The 19,431-nt window shown below is 39.0% G+C and overlaps 2 protein-coding genes across 2 annotated transcripts in view; one reads left to right on the forward strand and one right to left on the reverse strand.

The window, feature by feature from the left end:
• LOC109939086 overlaps positions 1-3,506 on the forward strand; it is a 4,297-nt gene extending 791 nt beyond the window's left edge. The window contains exon 3 of the mRNA XM_048610832.1: positions 2,220-3,506. Within this exon, the coding sequence (XP_048466789.1) occupies positions 2,220-2,915 (696 nt within the window). The 3' untranslated portion in view covers positions 2,916-3,506. The remainder of the gene's footprint in view (positions 1-2,219) is intronic.
• A 1,569-nt stretch (positions 3,507-5,075) lies between these two features.
• Positions 5,076-16,998, reverse strand: LOC109939085. Its single transcript, XM_020537374.2, has 5 exons — positions 16,665-16,998; positions 16,207-16,231; positions 14,158-14,314; positions 10,343-10,513; positions 5,076-7,868 (listed from the first exon to the last, which is right to left on the reverse strand). Exons 1-5 carry the CDS (start codon positions 16,786-16,788, stop codon positions 7,014-7,016), a joined length of 1,332 nt encoding a protein of 443 aa, XP_020392963.2. The 5' UTR covers positions 16,789-16,998; the 3' UTR covers positions 5,076-7,013.
• Positions 16,999-19,431: the final 2,433 nt, after the last annotated feature.

Below are 19,431 nucleotides of genomic sequence, written 5' to 3' on the forward strand. Positions count from 1 at the left end.
GCAGTGCTACTTGATGCAGTAAGTTCAAGCATTTCATTGAGGGATGCAGTTAGAGAACAGAAATGAACTATATAATCAATTAGTTTAGGGGCACTTATTTAATCCTTGCTCACCTCACACCCTGAATATTCTTATGCAAGCTTACAGCACGCCAAACATGACTCAGTTGCAGGTTTACAGCTGGAAGTGCACCAGAATCTTATTTCAGCAGCCAATGATATAGCACAGAGAACAAGCCCAGTTTACTTGGTTAGGGGTTTCATTGGCTTAGTTTCCTGGATGGCTGGTTTATGATACAGAGCAATACCAACAAGCATGAGTTCAATTCTTGCACAATCTGAGGTTGCCATGAAGGAATCTCCTTCTCAACTTCTCCCCTCACCTGAAGTATGAGAACCCTGAAATTGAACCCTGACCAGTCGTGCCTCTGTAATGAGAGAGCAGCTGTATCATCTGGTAGGTCTCTGGGAGCTGGAGTTACAATTTAGTACCGGACCATCAGTACTTCTTGTCCTGCTCTATTTAAATGGCTAAGATGGTGTTAGGAGGGATGGATGAGCAGCCTGTCCCATAGCACAACCTGTCAGCCTGGGGAAAATCCAGTAGCCAGTTGTTAAATTTAAATATTACCACAATCTAAACAATGTAGCCTTATTAAATATCATAAGCTTGAAGCTATCTCACGCCCAGGGTGTGTTACTCAGTGATTAACCAGCCCTTGGTACATAAACCAGAATAAAACAGAAATAGGAAACAAACACAGACAATTCTGGAGAAACTCAGCAGGTCTGACTGCATCTGTGAGGAGAGAAACAAAGTTAATGTTTTGAGTCCAACATTACTCTTCTTCAGAAGTCAGAAACCAGAAATAGGGTTGGGCTACACACATTGCAGTAGCAACTATTGGCCCCTCCAATATGACTATCTCCTGCCCATTGTGGATACAAGGAGTGGTTAAAATGCCACTTTTTTTGTTCCTCATTTGTTGTGAAGGTTCATGACGTATTACTAATATTAGGAAATTTGGGTGGAATTGTCCCCAGCTTTGAATGAAACAGGCAATGGCGAGACAGTTGGAAAAAATACAGTGAGAATGGAAAAATGATTCTCGCTGTTGAGAAAAATAGTCTGCATTTCCACCCATGGTTTCAGTGGCTAAACGAAAATGTCATGAGTGACCAGCAAGTTAATTGCATGCACTAACACCTCATTTAATGCCTAATCTCAATCTGTGTTCTGTGCAATTTGTCATTTTCCCAGGCAGCAGGGAGAAACCTGATGGTGCTAATTCATGACATAAACGTGAGAGCCTGGCAGCTGCTGCCATCTTCTGTGAGAATCCGTCTCGGGCAACATTTCCCAAAATCTCAGTGCATGCTCAAGGGCAATGACCAACTGCAGCCTTCATCTGCAGAGATTGGCATTAGCAATGCACTTTAGCAGTTTCCAGAACAGTCAGGGCAGAAGAAAATGAACCCTGAGTGATTTAGAAATTAATAAGCATTCCAGAAACAGAAAAATGTAAGGTGCCAGGGGGATATAATTTCAGAGGGCACATGATTGCACAAGTTTAAGGAATATTTGTAGGAAATAAGTGAACTGTATTAGCAGTTTGTTTAACAGTTTCATGAAGTGATATCATCTAAAGAATTATCATCATGTAAATGCAGAAGGTTGCTGAAAAGAAACCATATACAGCCAGTAAACAGAGTAGTAGTAACAGAGTGACCCTTACTGAGCTGTGCATATCTGTGAGGCTGTTATCGATGTGAAAAGGATTGAGTCTATTGATGATATTTCTAATAAGACCATTTCAAATCATTCTTATATTGTGTTAAATTGTTTGTTTCATTTCCCCTTTCATGCATAATGAACTTTGATGTTCTTTTGTTAAAAATTGCATCAGCAGCCTTTTGGGAATATTTTCAGTGGCTGACCATCACAGTAACCAATCAGCAAAATTTAAAACTCATGGCCCATCAAGCCAGGTTTCACACTGATAAAAGACTTGTCCAGTTTTATCATCAACTGGGATCATAATATATTCCTGCTTGTGGGACTTTGTTCTGTACAACCCGTTATGTTTGTCTACGGGTGACTGTACCTCAAAAGTAATCTGTTGATCTTGAAGGGCTTTAGATTGTCGTAATGTTATGAATGATGCTATATAAATGCATCGTGTTTATTTCTTTAATAATTGGTATACATTTGTTTTTCAGGTTGTTAAAATCATAGGAACAAATATTAATGGAGTTTTGAAATGTCTAACAGACCTAAATCATCAGATGCTTGTGAAATTTACTGGCACCAGTTGCAACAAATTGGGAAACATCTTTATATCAGAAGTTATCAGCTGTTGCTGCCTTTGGGATGTTACTCCCAGAGAAAACATAGACAATTATTTTGGTACTTTATTGTCACTTAGAGGAAGGCAGCAGAAAGAAATTATGATTGATATATTGTGCTATCAAACCTGGCATGAATACATTAGACTGGCAATATGCAGTTACAAAACATTTAATAAAATACCATTTCGGTTTTGTCCTGAATTTCGATGTGAAACTGTTAGAAAGCTTCCTGCTGTAGATAAAACACCAGGCAGTCAGCATGATCTCCCCTCAGGGGTTCAGCCATACAACTCTCATGAAAGTTCATCTTATAAAAGTTGCTCTGATATGATATATATCAATAATAGTCCATATTTCAAATTTGGCATCAGTCCTGAGTTTGAATCTCTAAGCCAGCTTCTATACGCTAACCAGCAAGTTGTTGAGAAATTAGAATGCTTAGACACACGCATTTTAACGTATTTCATGGAGGTGACTAATTCAAGTTATGAAAGACTTAAACAAAATCTCAAATTATTAGGATTTAATGTGGGATATCATTTGAAGTTTTATGATCCAAATGAATAGAGCTTACTACACTGGAGAGATTCCAATACTGAAGTCAAATTATACCAATGTGTTTGTCAAAAAGCTGTAAATGACGAATCAAGCTGATGTATGTAGCTGTGGAGTTTTACACTTTCATCTGTAAGATACAATGTATTGGACAGTAAATTGGAGACGGACTTTAAAGATGAGTTTGAGTCCCATGTTTGACAGCACAAATTGTTTGCTTTCCTATGGCCTAGTGCATCAAAGTACGGCTGCCCAGATATGCATTGCACATCCTGCAAGCAGGCAATTTGGTAATTGACCGAACCTTAATTTTAAAAGATGTAAACATTGAGCACAGTTTAAATTTTGTTTTTAAAACTGTCAATAAATTTCTAGCCTGGAATTGTGATGTGTTATACAATGTATGCATAAAATCTGTTTTTATCTTTTAAGTGAAATGTAAAAATTATGAATGTTAGCTTCTTTAAAAATGACACAGAACAATTTGTATAAAACAATTTGTTCAGACTTCAGATGTATCACAGCTTTAAGATCTATTATGGTTTTGTTTTCACACTGATCTGTGAAACTTGGTGGAATTAAATCATATCAGCTTTATATTCAGATGTGTCTCTGTCATTGTTCAATTCTTTTCCATTCAGCAAAGAGTTTAACCCATGCTATTAGCGTTTTACAGCTATCAAAACATTTTCAGTTTGCAAGAGTATTTCCTGGGCAAGAGTAGTTTATGGAAACAATTTTTTTGTCAGCACTGAGTGTTGATTACAAAAATCTGGTTTCTCAAATGATCAGAGCCATAAAATGTTTTGTAGATATTGATTACTCTGACTGCTGGAAAGAACATATATTTGTCAAAAAAAAATGAATGTACAAGACCCATCAGGAACCCATCTTCCTAAATTCAATATCCTCTTAATTATAGAATCATAGAGAGGTACAGCATGGAAACAGATTCTTCCATCAAACTTGTACATGCCGACCAGATATTCTATATTAATCTCGTCCCATTTGCCAGCATTTGGCTCATATCCCTCTGAACTCTTCTTTTTCAGTTACCCATCCAGATGCCTTTTAAATGTTGCTACTGTACCAGCTTCCACCACCTCCTCTGGCAGCTCATTCTACGCATGCACCACCCTCTGCCTGAAATAGTTGCTCCTTAGATCCCTTTTAAATCTTTCCTCTCTTACCTTAAACCTATGCCCTGTAGTTTTGGACTCCCCTACCCTGGGGAAAAGACCTTGACTATTCACCCTATCCATGCCCCTCATGATTTTATAAACTTCTGTAAGGTCGCCCCTCAGCGTCCGACACTCCAGGGAAAATAGCCTCAGCCTATTCAGTCTCTCCGTATAGCCCAAACCTTCTAAACCTGGCAGCATCCTTGTAAATCTTTTCTGAACTCTTTCAAGTTTCACAAGTTTCCTATAGCAGGGAGACCAGAATCACACAAAGTATTCCAAATGTGGCCTAACCAATGCCTTGTATTGCCACAACATGTCCTCCAAACACTTTTTCTCAATGCACTGACCAATAAAGGCAAGCTTACCAAATGCCTTTTTCACTATCCTGTCTATCTGCGACCCTGCTTTCATGGAACAATGAACCTGCATTCCAAAGTCTCTTTGTTCAGCAACATTCCCCAGGACCTTACCATTAAGTGTATAAGTCCAGCCCTGATTTGACTTACCAAAAATGCAGCAGCTCACATTTATCTACATTAAACTCCATCTGCCACTCTTCAGTCCCTCGCTGTCCACTATACCTCCAATTTTGGTGTCATCTGCAAACTTACTAACCATACCTCCTATTTTCACATCCAAATCATTTATATAAATGATGAAAAACAGTGGACCCAGTACCGATCCTTGTGGCACACCACTGGTCACAGGCCTCCGATCTGAAAAGCAACCTTCCACCACCACCCTCTGTCTCCTACCTTTGAGCCAATTTTGTATTCAAATAGCTAGTTCTCCCTGTATTCCATATGGTCTAACTTTATTGACCAGCCAGGCATGAGGAACTTTGTTGAACATCTTACTGAAGTTCATATAGACAACGTCCATCTCTCTGCCTTCATCGATCGTCTTTGTCACTTCTTCAAAAAACTCAGTCAAGGTAGGAGACACGAATTCATCAAACTCCATGTAGATATATAGCACATAAAGGGAATTCTATTTCAAGTGTTTTTATTTCAAGAAGTGCATACATTCACTGTGAACATAATTGTAATTTTGCATACAAATTAATGTGTAATTTCCTACTGGCACTTAGTATACAGTGACGTTCACATAAAAATCTAACTCAAAGTGATATTTCCAGGTAAACTAAAGACAGCAATTTAAGTAAACCTTATTGATAAACCGATTCATCGAAGATTGTACATATTTAAGGTTGTGGGGGTAGTTACCTAAGTTGGCTAGGGTGTGGTTCAGAATAATGCCAACAATGTGGGTTTGATTTCTATTTTGGTATGATCTGGGGACCTACTTCCCCTTCTCTTGAGAGCGGAAGGCAATCACAAGGTAAAGAAATCCAAATGTTCAATAGCCTCTGAATTAAACAATGTTTCTCCTAACCTCATTCCTAATTGGCTTGCGTCTGACACTGTATCCCCTGGTTCCAGAATCTTCCTGCCCACTCCCACCCAGAGCACACAGCCAAGATAAACATGCTTCCTGCGTCTACCTTGGTCATCCTTTTAATTATCTTGTAAATTTCTATGCAATCTTTTCGAATTCTTCTGAACTCTAGAGTATACAGGCCTACTGCCCTGAATCTCTCCTCAAAAGTCAGTCCTGTCATCACAGGAATTCATCTGGTGCACCTCCACTGAACTCTCTCTGTAGATACATTGTCATCTTTGGTGAGGGAAACTGCTCACAATACTCCACGCACAGAGCACTCATGAAATCGAGAGTTGTTATTCGTGATTTTACAGCATTTAGTTGCAATATTTTTAATGTTGTTCCTGGTAATTGGTGGCATTGCAACTAATTTTTTTTTATTTACTTCCAAGTTTCATTATATTTTTTATCATAAGAAGGAACTTAAACTCCCTGATGACTGAATGGACAATTTCAAGAGTGGACCATCGGGCATTTGGGGAGGGTGGTGGCTGATAGACCATTTTAATGGCGAAGCCTCATTTAAATGGAGCCAGCAAAATGTCCTCCTCAAATAAATGCCCAGTGGCAACCTGCTGAGTTCAGGCTGGCACAATACCAGGCAACTCAAAGGCAGACAGCCAAAAAAAACCCAACAAAGTATGTTATCGGGTGGAGTGAGGGTAAGTATGGGATGGTCTTGCGGCTGCGTAAGAGGGTATCCTGTAGTGGTAGCAGCTCAACTACGTTTCTTGGATTTAGAGCAACACCTACTTTCTCTTCATGAACACACAGAAGTAAGTACATTGCTTCCATTTAAGAGCTATCACTTCTGGTCTGACAGTCTCTGGTACATTCTAAGTCATTGAAAGGTGCTTCATCAGGCCAAACTGATTCTAAGACAAAGAAGGAGATATTATGAGGGGTGACTGAAGCTTGGTCAGAGCTAGATTTTTAGATAGCTCTTAAAAAAAGGCTGAAAATTTGGAAAGGTAGTTTCATGTGAGAATCCAGAGTTGAGCACTTAGATAGCAAAAGGCACAGCTGCCAATAGCATAGTGAATGGACAAGCGGATTGATGAAAACTGGTTTTCTAAGTGGATTGTAGGACTGGTGTACAGAAATAAGGAAGAGTGAGGCTGTGAAGTGATTTTAATATGAAGATGAAAACTTCCAATGCATTGTTGTATTGCAACAACTTAACTGCGACTCCACAAACAGACTATGAAATTCTACAACATTGTGAACACTCTTTCTGGTCCTTATTCTTTTTGCTGCTATTTAGGATATATTTACGGGCTGGCATTTCATGATGATATGCAAATGATGCATTATTTAATGTGTTCTACCATTTGCATCCTAGCAATGCTGAATGCAAGGGATACCTCAGCAAACAGTTTTATTGACCACTATACTTAAAACTTAAAAGGCCAATTTGTCTCCTGCAATCTATGATACAGAAATTCATTGAATTATGGAAAAAAGTCTATTTGAAAATATACTATCAAGATTGAAATACTTCTAGTGCAGTACTGTCTGCACCAGATGGATCATAAAATGATAAATGGTCACCCACATTAAACCCTAGGGATTTGAGATTTTCTCTGAGTCTTCGGTGTTTTCTAAGAATCAGATCACTTGGTAGATGAACTTGTTTGGTTGGACAGTATAGAATTGTTGTCTGTACAAAATGCCCAAGCCTCATGGCAATTTGCGGGTTTGCATACAGAAGCTGGCTTAAGGATTCACACTCAGCACAGTTCCCATATTCCCAATATGGATGTTCATGGTGTTCTGGCCTTGGATGATAAATTATGTTCGGGAACATGCTGAGGCATCTCTCACAAGGTGCTCTGGGTTTTAAATACGCACGTTGCTTAAGAGTTGAGTTATTTTCCGGACCATCAGTATTCTGGACATCTCCTGATCTCACCACAGTGTGCTCATGTTGATTGTTTGATGCAGTGCCTGCTTCAGAAGGGCTTTCTTCACTGAAAGTTATATTGTAAGCCATGGAGTATATGGCTTCAGGGAACAAAAGACATTGGTTTTTATACCAGTTGCCAATACATACTGCCAGGCTAATATCCTGGTGCCATGTTTTACAGCACAATATATCGATCATAATTTCTTTCTGCTGTCTTCCTCTACATGACACTGAAGCACCAAAATAATTGTCTGTTTTCTCATTTGTGATGTGAAGATTCCAAAAATAGCAGTGGCTGATGGCTTTTGATACAAAGATATTTCCACATTTGTTACTTTTAGTATCAGAAAGTTCCAGAACCATTTGTTCAGTCAGATGCAACAGGAACTTCAAAACTTCATCAGTTTTTCTTGTTCCCAAGATTTCAACAACCTGTAAAAATAAATAGGTGTTAATCAGAAAGAAACAGCTTCTATTTAGGTAGAACTTTTCAACCAAAGGCTTGGTCATGGTCAAAGGATTACTTCTGAAGTATAGTCACTGTTCTGTAGGAAAACATTGAAGATAATTTCCACACATCAATTCGCAAACGAGAGTAAAATAAACAACTGATCAGTCCGTTTTGCTGGTGTAGGTGAATCATGATATTTGCAGAACGGCATCTGATGTTTCACAAACAGCAGCACGGGATCTTTTACATCTACTTGAACTTCACAAAGACAGTTTATTGTCTAATTTGAAACACTACACCTCTGTCCATACAGGAACTGAAGTGCCAGCCTGGATTAGGGTAAATTTGAATTCGTAATCGATTCCATGGTGGCAGTGGTATGTCTAAGCAAGTTGTCACAAACAAAAACTAACAAGGAGCCTCCATGCCGGGATAATAGCCTGGCTTTTCGTTCAGATGCTGGTTGGTACGTTCAGTGTGATAAATGTTCGTAGTACACTATTATGAAGTGTAAACCTGGGGTCTAAAATGGACAGAACCACATATAGTTTTAATTTGATTTGCTTTTCTATACCATGAAAGTTAAGAAATAGAAGGACCTAGTTTTAGTTTAAGGGATAACAAGGTGTAGAGCTGGATGAACACAGCAGGCCAAGCAGCATCAGAGGAGCAGGAAGGCTGACGTTTCGGGCCTAGACCCTTCTTCAGAAATGAAGTGTATAGTTTTAGTTTAAGTTTTCCTTTCTGTCAATTGTGCTGGAGAGTCTGAAATTTTGTTTAGATGAATTTAAATGAGCCTTGGGGATAAAAGTAATTGTTTAGGTGATAATTCAGTGCCTTAGCAACAAGAGTAGAAGAAAAAAAGGGGAGGGGGGGGGTGTGGAGAAAATTGAACTTGTGTCCTATGACACAGGGAGACAGAAACTTAAACCATTTCTTTCAGAAATCAGAACTATTCAAACAGTCAGCAAGTGGGCCAGTTTCCTTTGGTTAGAAGCAGGTTATTTAGAGAAAATAAGAGCTTGTAAGACCAGCAGTACAGGTTATAGTCTCCAGACCAGTCAGGGAAGACGAAAGAAGTCCTGAGTGGTTTAATATCAACTAAAGCAAGTTCCAGAACAAAAGGCTGTAGAAGAGAAGTTTAAAGAATCCATGTTTAAAAAAATAAGTGAGCTGCGTTAGTGTTTTAGAATCTCAGAAAGAGATGTGCCATCAATCCTTTAACACTGCTCGGGAATTCCTGGGTGAAAAACAACAAAATATGTGAGTGACAGTACTGGTCTGAACTGGAGTTCCATTTTCAGGTACTCAAAATCAAGTTGGGGCAAGATCCGTCTTTTCTAAGTTTTACTGGTTTTCCTTCTGTATAACAAACAGGAATATTCAGAGGTACAATGACTCTCACAGAGTGTCAATAAAATACATAAGACAAATAAAACTTGTGATAAGGATAATGAATAGGGAGAGATTAAAAATCAATTGTGAAGAGGGCACATCTATCATGCATTTTGAGGGGAATGAGGGCTCAAACACAAACTATACAAGTTGCATTCTGCCTTCATGGTCACTGTTCGTCAACAAATTCAACTCAATTGCTCACTGATACATCGTTCTCCTTCATAACTAACAAGATTACCATTTTGGAAGTGATTTTGGAACTCCTTTGACAAGGCATTCTCCCACCTCCCTCTGGATGATTCCTAAAAGTATGTCACTGAAAACGAATTAAACAATGTTCCTACCATCTAAAATGACTGTCACCCGTGGATGTCTATTATGTGTGCCCTACCAATCCTGCCCTTCTAAATATCCAACTGATAGGAGATTCTGAGGGAGTTCCCAAATATATTGGCAGGACCCTTGGAGGAATTGAAGTGGTACTTCTTTGTCTTTGGTTATGGGTCATTTTCCCATTAATACAAAGGTATTAGCGCTGAGTGAGGTCCTCTGCATACATTGTACATGTTCAGCATATTCAGTGGGAAGGAAGTATGAATTCTTTTGTAGTGCACCCTGCAGATAGCTGGTGAATAGGAAATGATGGTCATCATTGATGTTACCTCAATGTTTTGAGCTTCATTCCCTGAGGAAGCATCAAGCATAGAAGGTGCATTGTGCATCACACAAACTGCCTGTCTTTGCTTATCCAGATTCAACTTTGATTCAGTATCAAGGTCATTCATAATTCCAATAATTTTTCAATGGAGCTATTCCAAGTAAAATTGTTTTGTTTCGCTCTGGACTGTAATATTGGAGGCTGCAAGAAAATTCTTGTGCCCTTCCAGCAATCACCCCATCACTGAGGAAAATCTGTTCGCTGTTTGCTTACATAGGAGTATTAACAGAAATGAGAAGTGAGCAGGGATTAGACTGATGGCTGGACTTAATTAACTAAGAGGCATATGTTTATGTCCTGTAAAACATTACATTTCTCGGGATGAAGTTATTAACTTACAGCATCAAGTAGCACCGTGAAAGGAGGGCGTGTTGGAAGGTGGGTGTTGTAATTCCGAAAGACATCTGGGTACGAGGCAGATAATAGCTCAAATTCAATTTTATTAAAAAATGAGTTGGGTTCAATGACAGGATCATTAATGTTCCCAAAAAATAATACTGTGTGCAATATCTGTAAAATGAAGAAACATTGTCATCATCAAAATACACACGTGTATTCAAAAATAGGCATTCAATGCAAACTAGTTGAGTTAGAGATGTCTAAAAAATTTTAAATATGCGTAATATATAGAGGGCATCTCATCATTGGAAAGAAAACAGAAATTAGATTATGGATCAAGAGGAAATGGTAGAATGTCAGAGGGCTCATCCTTCATTAGATACCATAAGACCATAAGACATAGGAGCAGAAATTAGGCCATTCGGCCCACCGAGTCTGCTCCACCATTCAATCATGGCTGATAGGTTCCTCAGCCACATTCTCCTACTTTCTCCCCGTAACCCTTGATCCCCTTAATAATCAAGAACCTATCTATCTCAGGCTTAAATGTACTCAATGACCTGGCCTCTACAGCCTTCTGTGGCAGTGAATTCCACTCTCTGGCTGAAGTAGTTTCTCCTTATCTCCATTCTAAAGGGTCTTCCCTTTACTCTAAGGCTGTGCCCTAGGGTCCTGGACTCTCCTACCAATGGAAGCATCTTCCCAACATCCACTTTGTCCAGGCCATTCAGTATTCTGAAAGTTTCAATTAGATCCCCCCCTCATCCATCTAAACTCCAATGAGTATAGTCCCAGAGTCCTCAAACATTCCTCATATGTTAAGCTTTCCATTCCTGGGACCATTCTCGCGAACTTCCTCTGAACCTGCTCCAGGGCCAGTACATCCTTCCTGAGATATGGGGCCCAAAACTGCATGTAATACTCCAAATGTGGCCTGAGCAGAACCTTATAAAGCCTCAGTAGTACATCCCTGCTTTTATATTCAAGTCCTCTCAAAATAAATGCCAACATTGCATTTACCTTCCTGACTACTGACTCATACCCTGCCCTCCACTAGTGAGTATGATTTGGAAACACATCCGTGATTTACCAAACCATGGAAGGCAAGCTGCAATTCCATGGTTGTTTATAATCCAGTCATGGGATGTTGATATCATTAGCAAAACCAGCATTTAATTTCAATCCCTAAATGCTCTTGAGAAGGTGGTGGTGAGCTGCCTTCTTGGATTGCTGTAATCTTTGTTGTGTAAGTACCAGGGCAATGCTGTTAGGGAGAGAGTTCCTGGATTTTGTCCCAGCGACACTGAAGAAACGGCAATATATTTCCAAGTTGTGTAACATGAAGAGGAACTTGCAAGTAGAGATGCTAGCAAGCATGTGTTGTCCATGTTTTTCAAGGTGATAGGGATTGGGAGGTGCTGTTCTAGGAGCCTTGGTGGGATGCTGAAGTGCATCTTGTAGATGGTACACAGTGCTGCCAATGTATGCAATTGCTGAAGAGAATGTACGTTTAGGGTGATGACTCGAGTCGATTTAGTGAATTGTTTTGCCCCGGATGGTGTCAAATGTTCTTGAGCATTTCAGGCTTGTATTCACCCAGGGAAGTACGGAGTATCCCATCACAGTCCTGATTTGTGCCTTATAAATAGTGGACACATTTTGGAGAATCAGGAATCATCACCATCACTATGCTGTCTATTCGCAACCTTTTGGGAGTCATCATTGAGCAAAAGTTGAAATGATCCAGATAAATCAATATTGATGAGGACACTGTGAATAGTGGCTCTCCTCCTGCCCCTTGGAACCTTTCCAATATTTACATGCTCAGGTCTAAAGTGTGACTGAACACTCACCACACGCCTGGCTGGGTTCAGCTGGAGCAACACATACCAAATCAGGAGAAAGGGAAGGGCAGTTTGCTTAATCATTGCTCATGCTATTGGACTCAATATTCACCTCGCCAATAATAGTGGACCTTGCCTGTAAGATGCACTGCAGCAACTCGGCAAAAATATTTTTTGAGCAACTCTCTCCCTTTGGAAACTTATCACCAAGAAAAACAGAAGTAACAATGTCCCGGGAAGACGACCAGTTCAGGGTTTCTGCCGAGTTGACATTCCTTCCCTGTCACTGAATGAATATGCTGGAAATCCTCTACCTGACACATCTGTGGGAGCATCGCCAGGACTTCAGTGGATCAAGGTGAAAGTGAATATTGACCTTTTTAAGATAACAAGGTGTAGAGCTGGATGAACACAGCAGGCCAAGCAGCATCATAGGAGCAGGAAGGCTGACGTTTCGGGCCTAGACCCTTCATCAGAAAGACCCTTCTCCAGCATCTGCAGTTCCTACTATCATTGACCTTTTTAATATAGCTAGCAGTGGAAAATAAATCTGACCTCGTTTGAGAGTAATGAGAAAAAAGCACGTAGAATATTATTTTATTCATCATTAGTAAATAATTCCAGTACTTTTTCTTGTTACTGCTCCACTCTGATGTCATGCCCAAGTTGCCATCATATCGGCAAAGTGTAGTAAGTAGATCTCACCATTAGGAGTTGGGTCATTGTGATTTGCTCGTAGATTATAAGCCCAGAAGCAGTTTAAGGGGTCATTACATTTAAAGCTGTTCTGGGTGCAGAACTGAAAATATGTTACTAAAGAGTGTCTGTGAAGTTGACAGGAGGGCTAAGACAGATAAGTGGCAAAATTGGGTAAATGTTTCACCATGAAGTTAGGCAGAGTTGAGAAGATGCAGTGGCAAGAGATGGCCAGTGTATTCTGTGCCAATGACAACATTCACACAAATCAACTCAGAGCCTGAGCAAGATTTCTCCAGGCTAGATAAGTAAGAGTGATGAATCTAATAATGTACTAAGTATTTTAGCCAAGTGTCTGAATTGTCCTCAGACGACATTAAAATGCTTCAATAGCTTGTCGTGTCCAGTAGGTCATATGATCTTTCAAATCCCCAACCTTTACCTGAATACACTTTCCCACTCAGTCTTAACATGTAAATACTCTGCTTTCCTCACACAGACATCCAACTGATTGGTGTGTGTGCATTTCTAATGCTCCTATTATGGGCTGCCTGCTGACAGCGGCTTTCCAGCACTGCATGCAGAAGAGACAGATCATTCTTACCTTCTGCAAGGATATGGCAACCCATAACAGCAAAGAAAATTGACAACTCATGGTAGACTCAGAAATAACTGATGCTGTTGCTCTCCTTGTAACAGTGTTCTTCTACATAAACATCCCCTACCACATCTCTAAGAATCCGAGCAGAAGCACTTCTGCAAATTTTTCATTGCGCTTTCACTTTCAGATAGATTGGTCAGAGCTTCTGTAGATTCAAACTTTCAGTTGTGTTTCCAAAATAATTTTCAATGTTATTGCTCCCTAAAGATAATGCTGGTCTTCAAATCTACCATGCATCCCTCTGATCCCTATGAAGGGAAAGCTTTTAGGTAATACTGGATGAAGCCACCGAAGGAGCTGAAGGTGGAGAAGTAGCAAGCAGCAGGTTCTTCTCAGCCAGACAGGAGTATAACACAGTGGATGTGAAAGACAGTGTGGCGTATAACATGGTTCATATGGAGCAGGGATCTGGCACAATGGATCCCTGCCCTATCTGCTCTTTCACCAAGTGCCAGAAAATAATTATGTGGCTGACACCTCCAACCTCAGTTAAAGACTTTCCAAATTAGTAAAAGCCCCAGTAATCAATTCAGTAGGATATTTGTTAATCAGAAAGATAACAGGATCAACCAATTTTCAACTTGATGTGTTTTATGAACAAGTTAAAGCAGTACCTCTTTGAAGTAGGATCTTCCTCTATCTTGCGTGAGCTTTCCCTCTCGCACAGAATCTGCAATGAATGAACGAGCCTTGTCCAAAAGCTGAAATCCACTTTTGACCACATTTTGCACCTGAGGGTTTTCACATTGTACAAAGTGCACCATTTTCTTACTAGCACAGAAAGACAATTAAACAGGTCACTTATTGCGCAAAAATGGCTATTTTCTAGGAATATACTAGGATGATTTTTTTCATTTGTATTACTTTTGACTGTACTTGGCTGATTTTGGGTTGACAAAAAAAAGCAATAAATATGAACAATACAGTCAACATCACCACAAAACTATCCCAAAAAAGATTTGTGCAGATCTATTCAGAGTCTGTTCCATGACATGTAAATAGGGATAGGTGGGTGTGAAGTGGGCTTTCATGCAATTTATCACATTAAGTATCCCAAACATGACTGCTGACAACCCAGTCATGACCTATGACTGAGCTGTATGCACAGTAACAGCAGTATTCCTGAAAACACCAATGCTCTTCGAAAGTTCATGTTTGGGGTATGGGTGTTGCTGATAAGGCCTACTTTTATTTCCTAGTTCTTCATTACGACAGAAAACAGTTAAGAATCAGTCATATTACTGTGTGTCTGGAATCACATGTTGGTTAGACCGGGTAAAGAAAGCAGTTAGCTTTTCAACAAGTTTTTATATTGATAACTTTTATATTAATTCTGGATTTATATATTTAATTGAAATTTAAATTTCCTAGTTGCCACGGTGGAAACTCATGTTTCCGGGACATTAGCCCAGGCCTCCAGGTTGCAAGTCCAGTGACATAGCCATAATGTTCTCACATCTCTCATTTTTTTTTATTTCAATGAGATGGTAATTCACTGAAACATCAATATACAATGCTGCAGATTCAGTTTTAACAATAAAATATATTCTATACAAAAGAAGCAAAGATAAAACAGAACAAACCAAATTATTACAGAATACACATACTTAATGATTTCTAAATGTATGGTAAAAATTCAATCCCATTAATCCCTAAAGCCCTCCATCCAGAGAGAATTTCTTTCTCTTTTACCTCTTGAGGGATTAATTTAACTGTGGCTTTGCAGAATTGTGTATCACTGTAGTTGACAACAATGAATCACCAAAATCCAAAAGAACTATGAGAACGTCACCTCATTCCACCCTCGTGGTTTGGATTTCCTATCCACAGAATTTGTTCCTCTACCTATGTTTACCACCCATGATATTTCTGCAGAACTGTCCATCTCGACTGCTCTGTTTGTGAATGTATGTGTGCACGTTTGCATTTAAAGAGGTTAAAGTTTATGTTTGAATATTGTAATTGACAATCCACTTTACCACTTATTAAAGGATAAGTTTTGTTTTCTTGTTTATTGATGCAACCTGGTGCGATTTTAGAAAATAAGAACTCAAAGCTGAAATAAGTAAGTCAACTTCTCAATCCTGCTCCCACAATTTAAAATGATTATGGCTTATCTCATCTCAGCCTCAACGCCACTTTCTTGCCCTCTCCCCATAAATCTTTCACCCATTACTAAATTAAAAAACTGTCAATCTCTTCCTATAGTTAGTCTCCCAGTGTTGAAGTTTCTTTTATCTTAGATGGTGATCAAAGTCAGGCGAATTAACCAACCCAAAGATTAAGTTGTTCATTTATATATTTGTGTCGACTATTGGAACAATAAGGCTCAAGTTACAGCGCACTCTTCCCATCAGGGTTGTGTGACCAATTAGGTAATCATAGACTACTCTGAGAAGCTGACAGTTCATGGGGTGATATTATCAACTCTACTTTTTGTCAGAAATCGCACTCTTCCAATGAAATGCATGCTTTGCACCAACATCAATCACTTTAATTCCTGACAGAAAACTTCTTTCAACTTAGCTGGCATGAAGTATTCGTATTTTAGTTGCTCGCTGATGGGAAATGAAGACTTCATAGTCTCTTTATATCAAAATTCTGTCAGTATGGTCAACAAGTGAGCACAACACACATAACACCAAATATTAAAGCTGACCTACCTTTTGACTTTAGACACAGTTGGAACTAGGGAAAAAAAAAACAAATTGCAATTGCACTTTGAAATTTCTGAGCATTGCACAGGATTTATATATAAAAAACTGACTAAGCAACTGACCATAATAATAATATCATTATAAATGTTCATTATTTTAAAAATACATCAATTCATTTAAATTAATCTGCTTATTATCTCATTTAAAACAACAAATAGAGGAATATTGTTCTCCTGTGTTTATTAATTGTACTTGATTACATATGAATTACCAACTGCAATTTATTTTGTTTTTAAATGTAGCCTCATTGGCAGTTTAGTCTCTGATTTCAATTCATCATGTCCTTACATTATACGTGACTATGAAACAGGTAACATGATTGATAACATAACTCTGTATGAGATAGGTTAGCCCCATTCATGGAGTCTCATCTAAAATTAAGCGTAGTATATCTACAATCATACCTGGGTTTGGTAGTATTATTCCATATTCAATGAACTGTCGGGCTTTCTCATGGTACATGGGGCAAGTTATTTGTAAACAGTGATTTGCCGTTTTCTCTGCTGGGCACAGAAAGTATGCCACCATTACCTAGAAACAAAATTAGCAGCTCTAACATTACAGAGTTTACAAACCTTTACAGAACCATACATCCATTTCAACCACAAACATAAGAACTGGGTAAAAATGAATGACTTTCATGTTACCTGCCATTGGCCTCTAGAAATCAATCTGGCTTGTTTTTGTCATTTCTAACAATGCAAGCAGCAAAGGAGAACATGCAAGTATACATAGAAATGAAACCCTGCTCCATTTACTCTTTTATATTCAGTTTATTTATAAATAAATAATGCATTAATGCAATCCAAGTTTTATTTCTTGTGATCAAATAAATTATAATTGAAATATACTTCTTTCAATTGAAGGTGATGAAATGAATTCTTCCACACAACAGAGCAGTGCAGAAGGAAATGGACATTTATTCTGAGTAGACTTGCTACTTAACACAAAAGAAACATCTATACATGTTTCTGAGCCATTCTTAAAATACATCTGATGCATCTTACTAGATTCTCAAAGTGCGTGCAACCATTTCAATCAGAACATGGTTGACCAGGTATATATGTGTCAGCTCTGAAGTAGCATTGATGCTAGCTAAAGAGAGGTTCATAAATCTGACAGTCACATATTACATTTGAGAAAGGTCAATTCATTAATAGAAAATATCACCGTTTTATGGGTATGGCTAAGTGTCTCAAAATTTATTAAAAGAAGTGTAATAGCAGGATGATCTAAGTTGTATTGTAATTAACTCCCACATTCTACATCAAGGTAATTGCCCTGATCTCCCCCTGGTGAGGAATTAAAAGTGACTCTTCACAATTTTCATACTTTCTTATTAAAATAAACTTAATGACTGGCTGCAGTTTCTGGTGTTGAGGGGTTTTGAGGCAATGAAATCAATTCATTTAACATGATCTGAAATCTGAAGGAACAGACTGGAGGCCTGTGACCAGCAGTGTTCCACAGGGATCAGTACTGGGTCTTCTTTTGTTTGTCAGTTGTATAAATGATTTGGACGAGAATATAGAAGGCGTAGTTAGTAAGTTTGCGGATGACACCAAGATTGATGGCAAAGTAGACAGTGAAAAAGGTTTTCTAAGATTACAAAGGGATCTTGATCAAATGGGTCAATGGGTTGAAAAACGGCAGGCGGAGTTCAATCTGGATAAATGCGAGGTATTACATTTGGGTACTACAAACCAAGATAGGGCTTGTATAATTAATGGTAGGGCCTTGGGTAGTGTTGTGAGAACAGAGGGACCTAGGGGTGCAGGTACATAATTCTTTAAAGTTTGCATCACATATGGACAGCGTGGTTAAAAAGGCATTTGGCACGCTTGCCTTCATTGCTTAGTCCTTTGAGTACAGGAATTGGGATCTTATGTTGAGGTTGTACAGGACATTGGTGAGGCCTCTTCTGGAGTACCATGTCCAGTTCTGGTCGCCCAGTTATCGAAGGGTATTATCAAGCTGGACATGGTTCTGAAGAGATTTACCAGGATGTCGCCGGGTATGGAAGGTTTGACTTATAAAAAAAGGCTGGGGCTTCTTTCACTGGAGTGTAGGAGGTTGACAGGTGACCTGATAGAAGTTTATAAAATAATAAGAGGTATAGATAGAGTTGATGGTAGTTGTCTTTTCCTTCAGATTGGGAATTTCAAGATTAGGGGGCACATTTTTAAGGTGAGAGTAGAGAGAGATTAAAAAGATATAAGAGGCAAATTTTTTACATAGAGGGTGGTTCACATGTGGAATGAATTTCCTGAGTAAGTGGTCGATGCAGGTACAATTACAATGTGTAAAAGACATTTGGATGGATACATGAATAGGAAGGGTTTGATGGGATATGGAACAGGAGCAGGCAGGTGGGACTAGTTTATTTCTGATTATAGTTGGCATGGACTGGTTGGACCAAAGGGTCAGTTTCCAAGCTGTACGACTATGACTCAATAAGATAAAATGTTAGATACATTTACAAGTTAGAGTTACAAGTTAGCCAGGAAGGACCTAAACAGAGAGCTAAGAAGAGCCAGGAGGGGACATGAGAAGTCTTTAGCAGGTAGGATCAAGGAAAACCCTAAAGCTTTCTATAGGTATGTCAGGAATAAAAGAATGACTACAGTAAGATTGGGGCCGGTCAAGGACAGTAGTGGGAAGTTGTGCGTGGAGTGCGAAGAGATAGGAGAGGTGCTAAATGAATATTTTTCGTCAGTATTCACACAGGAAAAAGACAACGTAGTCGAGGAGAATACTGAGATACAGTCTATTAGACTAGACGGGATTGAGGTTCATAAGGAGGAGGTGTTAGCAATTCTGGAAGGTGTGAAAATAGATAAGTCCCCTGGGCCGGATGGGATTTATCCTAGGATTCTCTGGGAAACTAGAGAGGAGATTGCAGAGCCTTTGGCTTTGATCTTTATGTCGTCATTGTCTTCAGGAATAGTGCCAGAAGACTGGAGACTAGCAAATGTTGTCCCCTTGTTCAAGAAGGGGAGTAGAGACAACCCTGGTAATTATAGACCAGTGAGCCTTACTTCGGTTGTGGGTAAAGTGTTGGAAAGGATTATAAGAGATAGGATTTATAATCATCTAGAAAGGAATAATTTGATTAGGGATAGTCAACACGGTTTTGTGAAGGGTAGGTCGTGCCTCACAAACCTTATTGAG

Source organism: Rhincodon typus, chromosome 23, assembly GCF_021869965.1.
Source record: "Rhincodon typus isolate 14 chromosome 23, sRhiTyp1.1, whole genome shotgun sequence".
Classification (NCBI taxonomy): domain Eukaryota; kingdom Metazoa; phylum Chordata; class Chondrichthyes; order Orectolobiformes; family Rhincodontidae; genus Rhincodon; species Rhincodon typus.

Coding starts and splice junctions, on each gene's coding strand:
- LOC109939085 (XM_020537374.2), bottom strand. CDS start 16,788: ATGGTGGCATACTTTCTGTGCCCAGCAGAGAAAACGGCAAATCACTGT. Junction 16,232..16,664: donor AATAATACTACCAAACCCAG/GTATGATTGTAG, acceptor TTTTTTCCCTAG/TTCCAACTGTGTCTAAAGTC. Junction 14,315..16,206: donor ACTGTGTCTAAAGTCAAAAG/GTAGGTCAGCTT, acceptor TTTCTGTGCTAG/TAAGAAAATGGTGCACTTTG.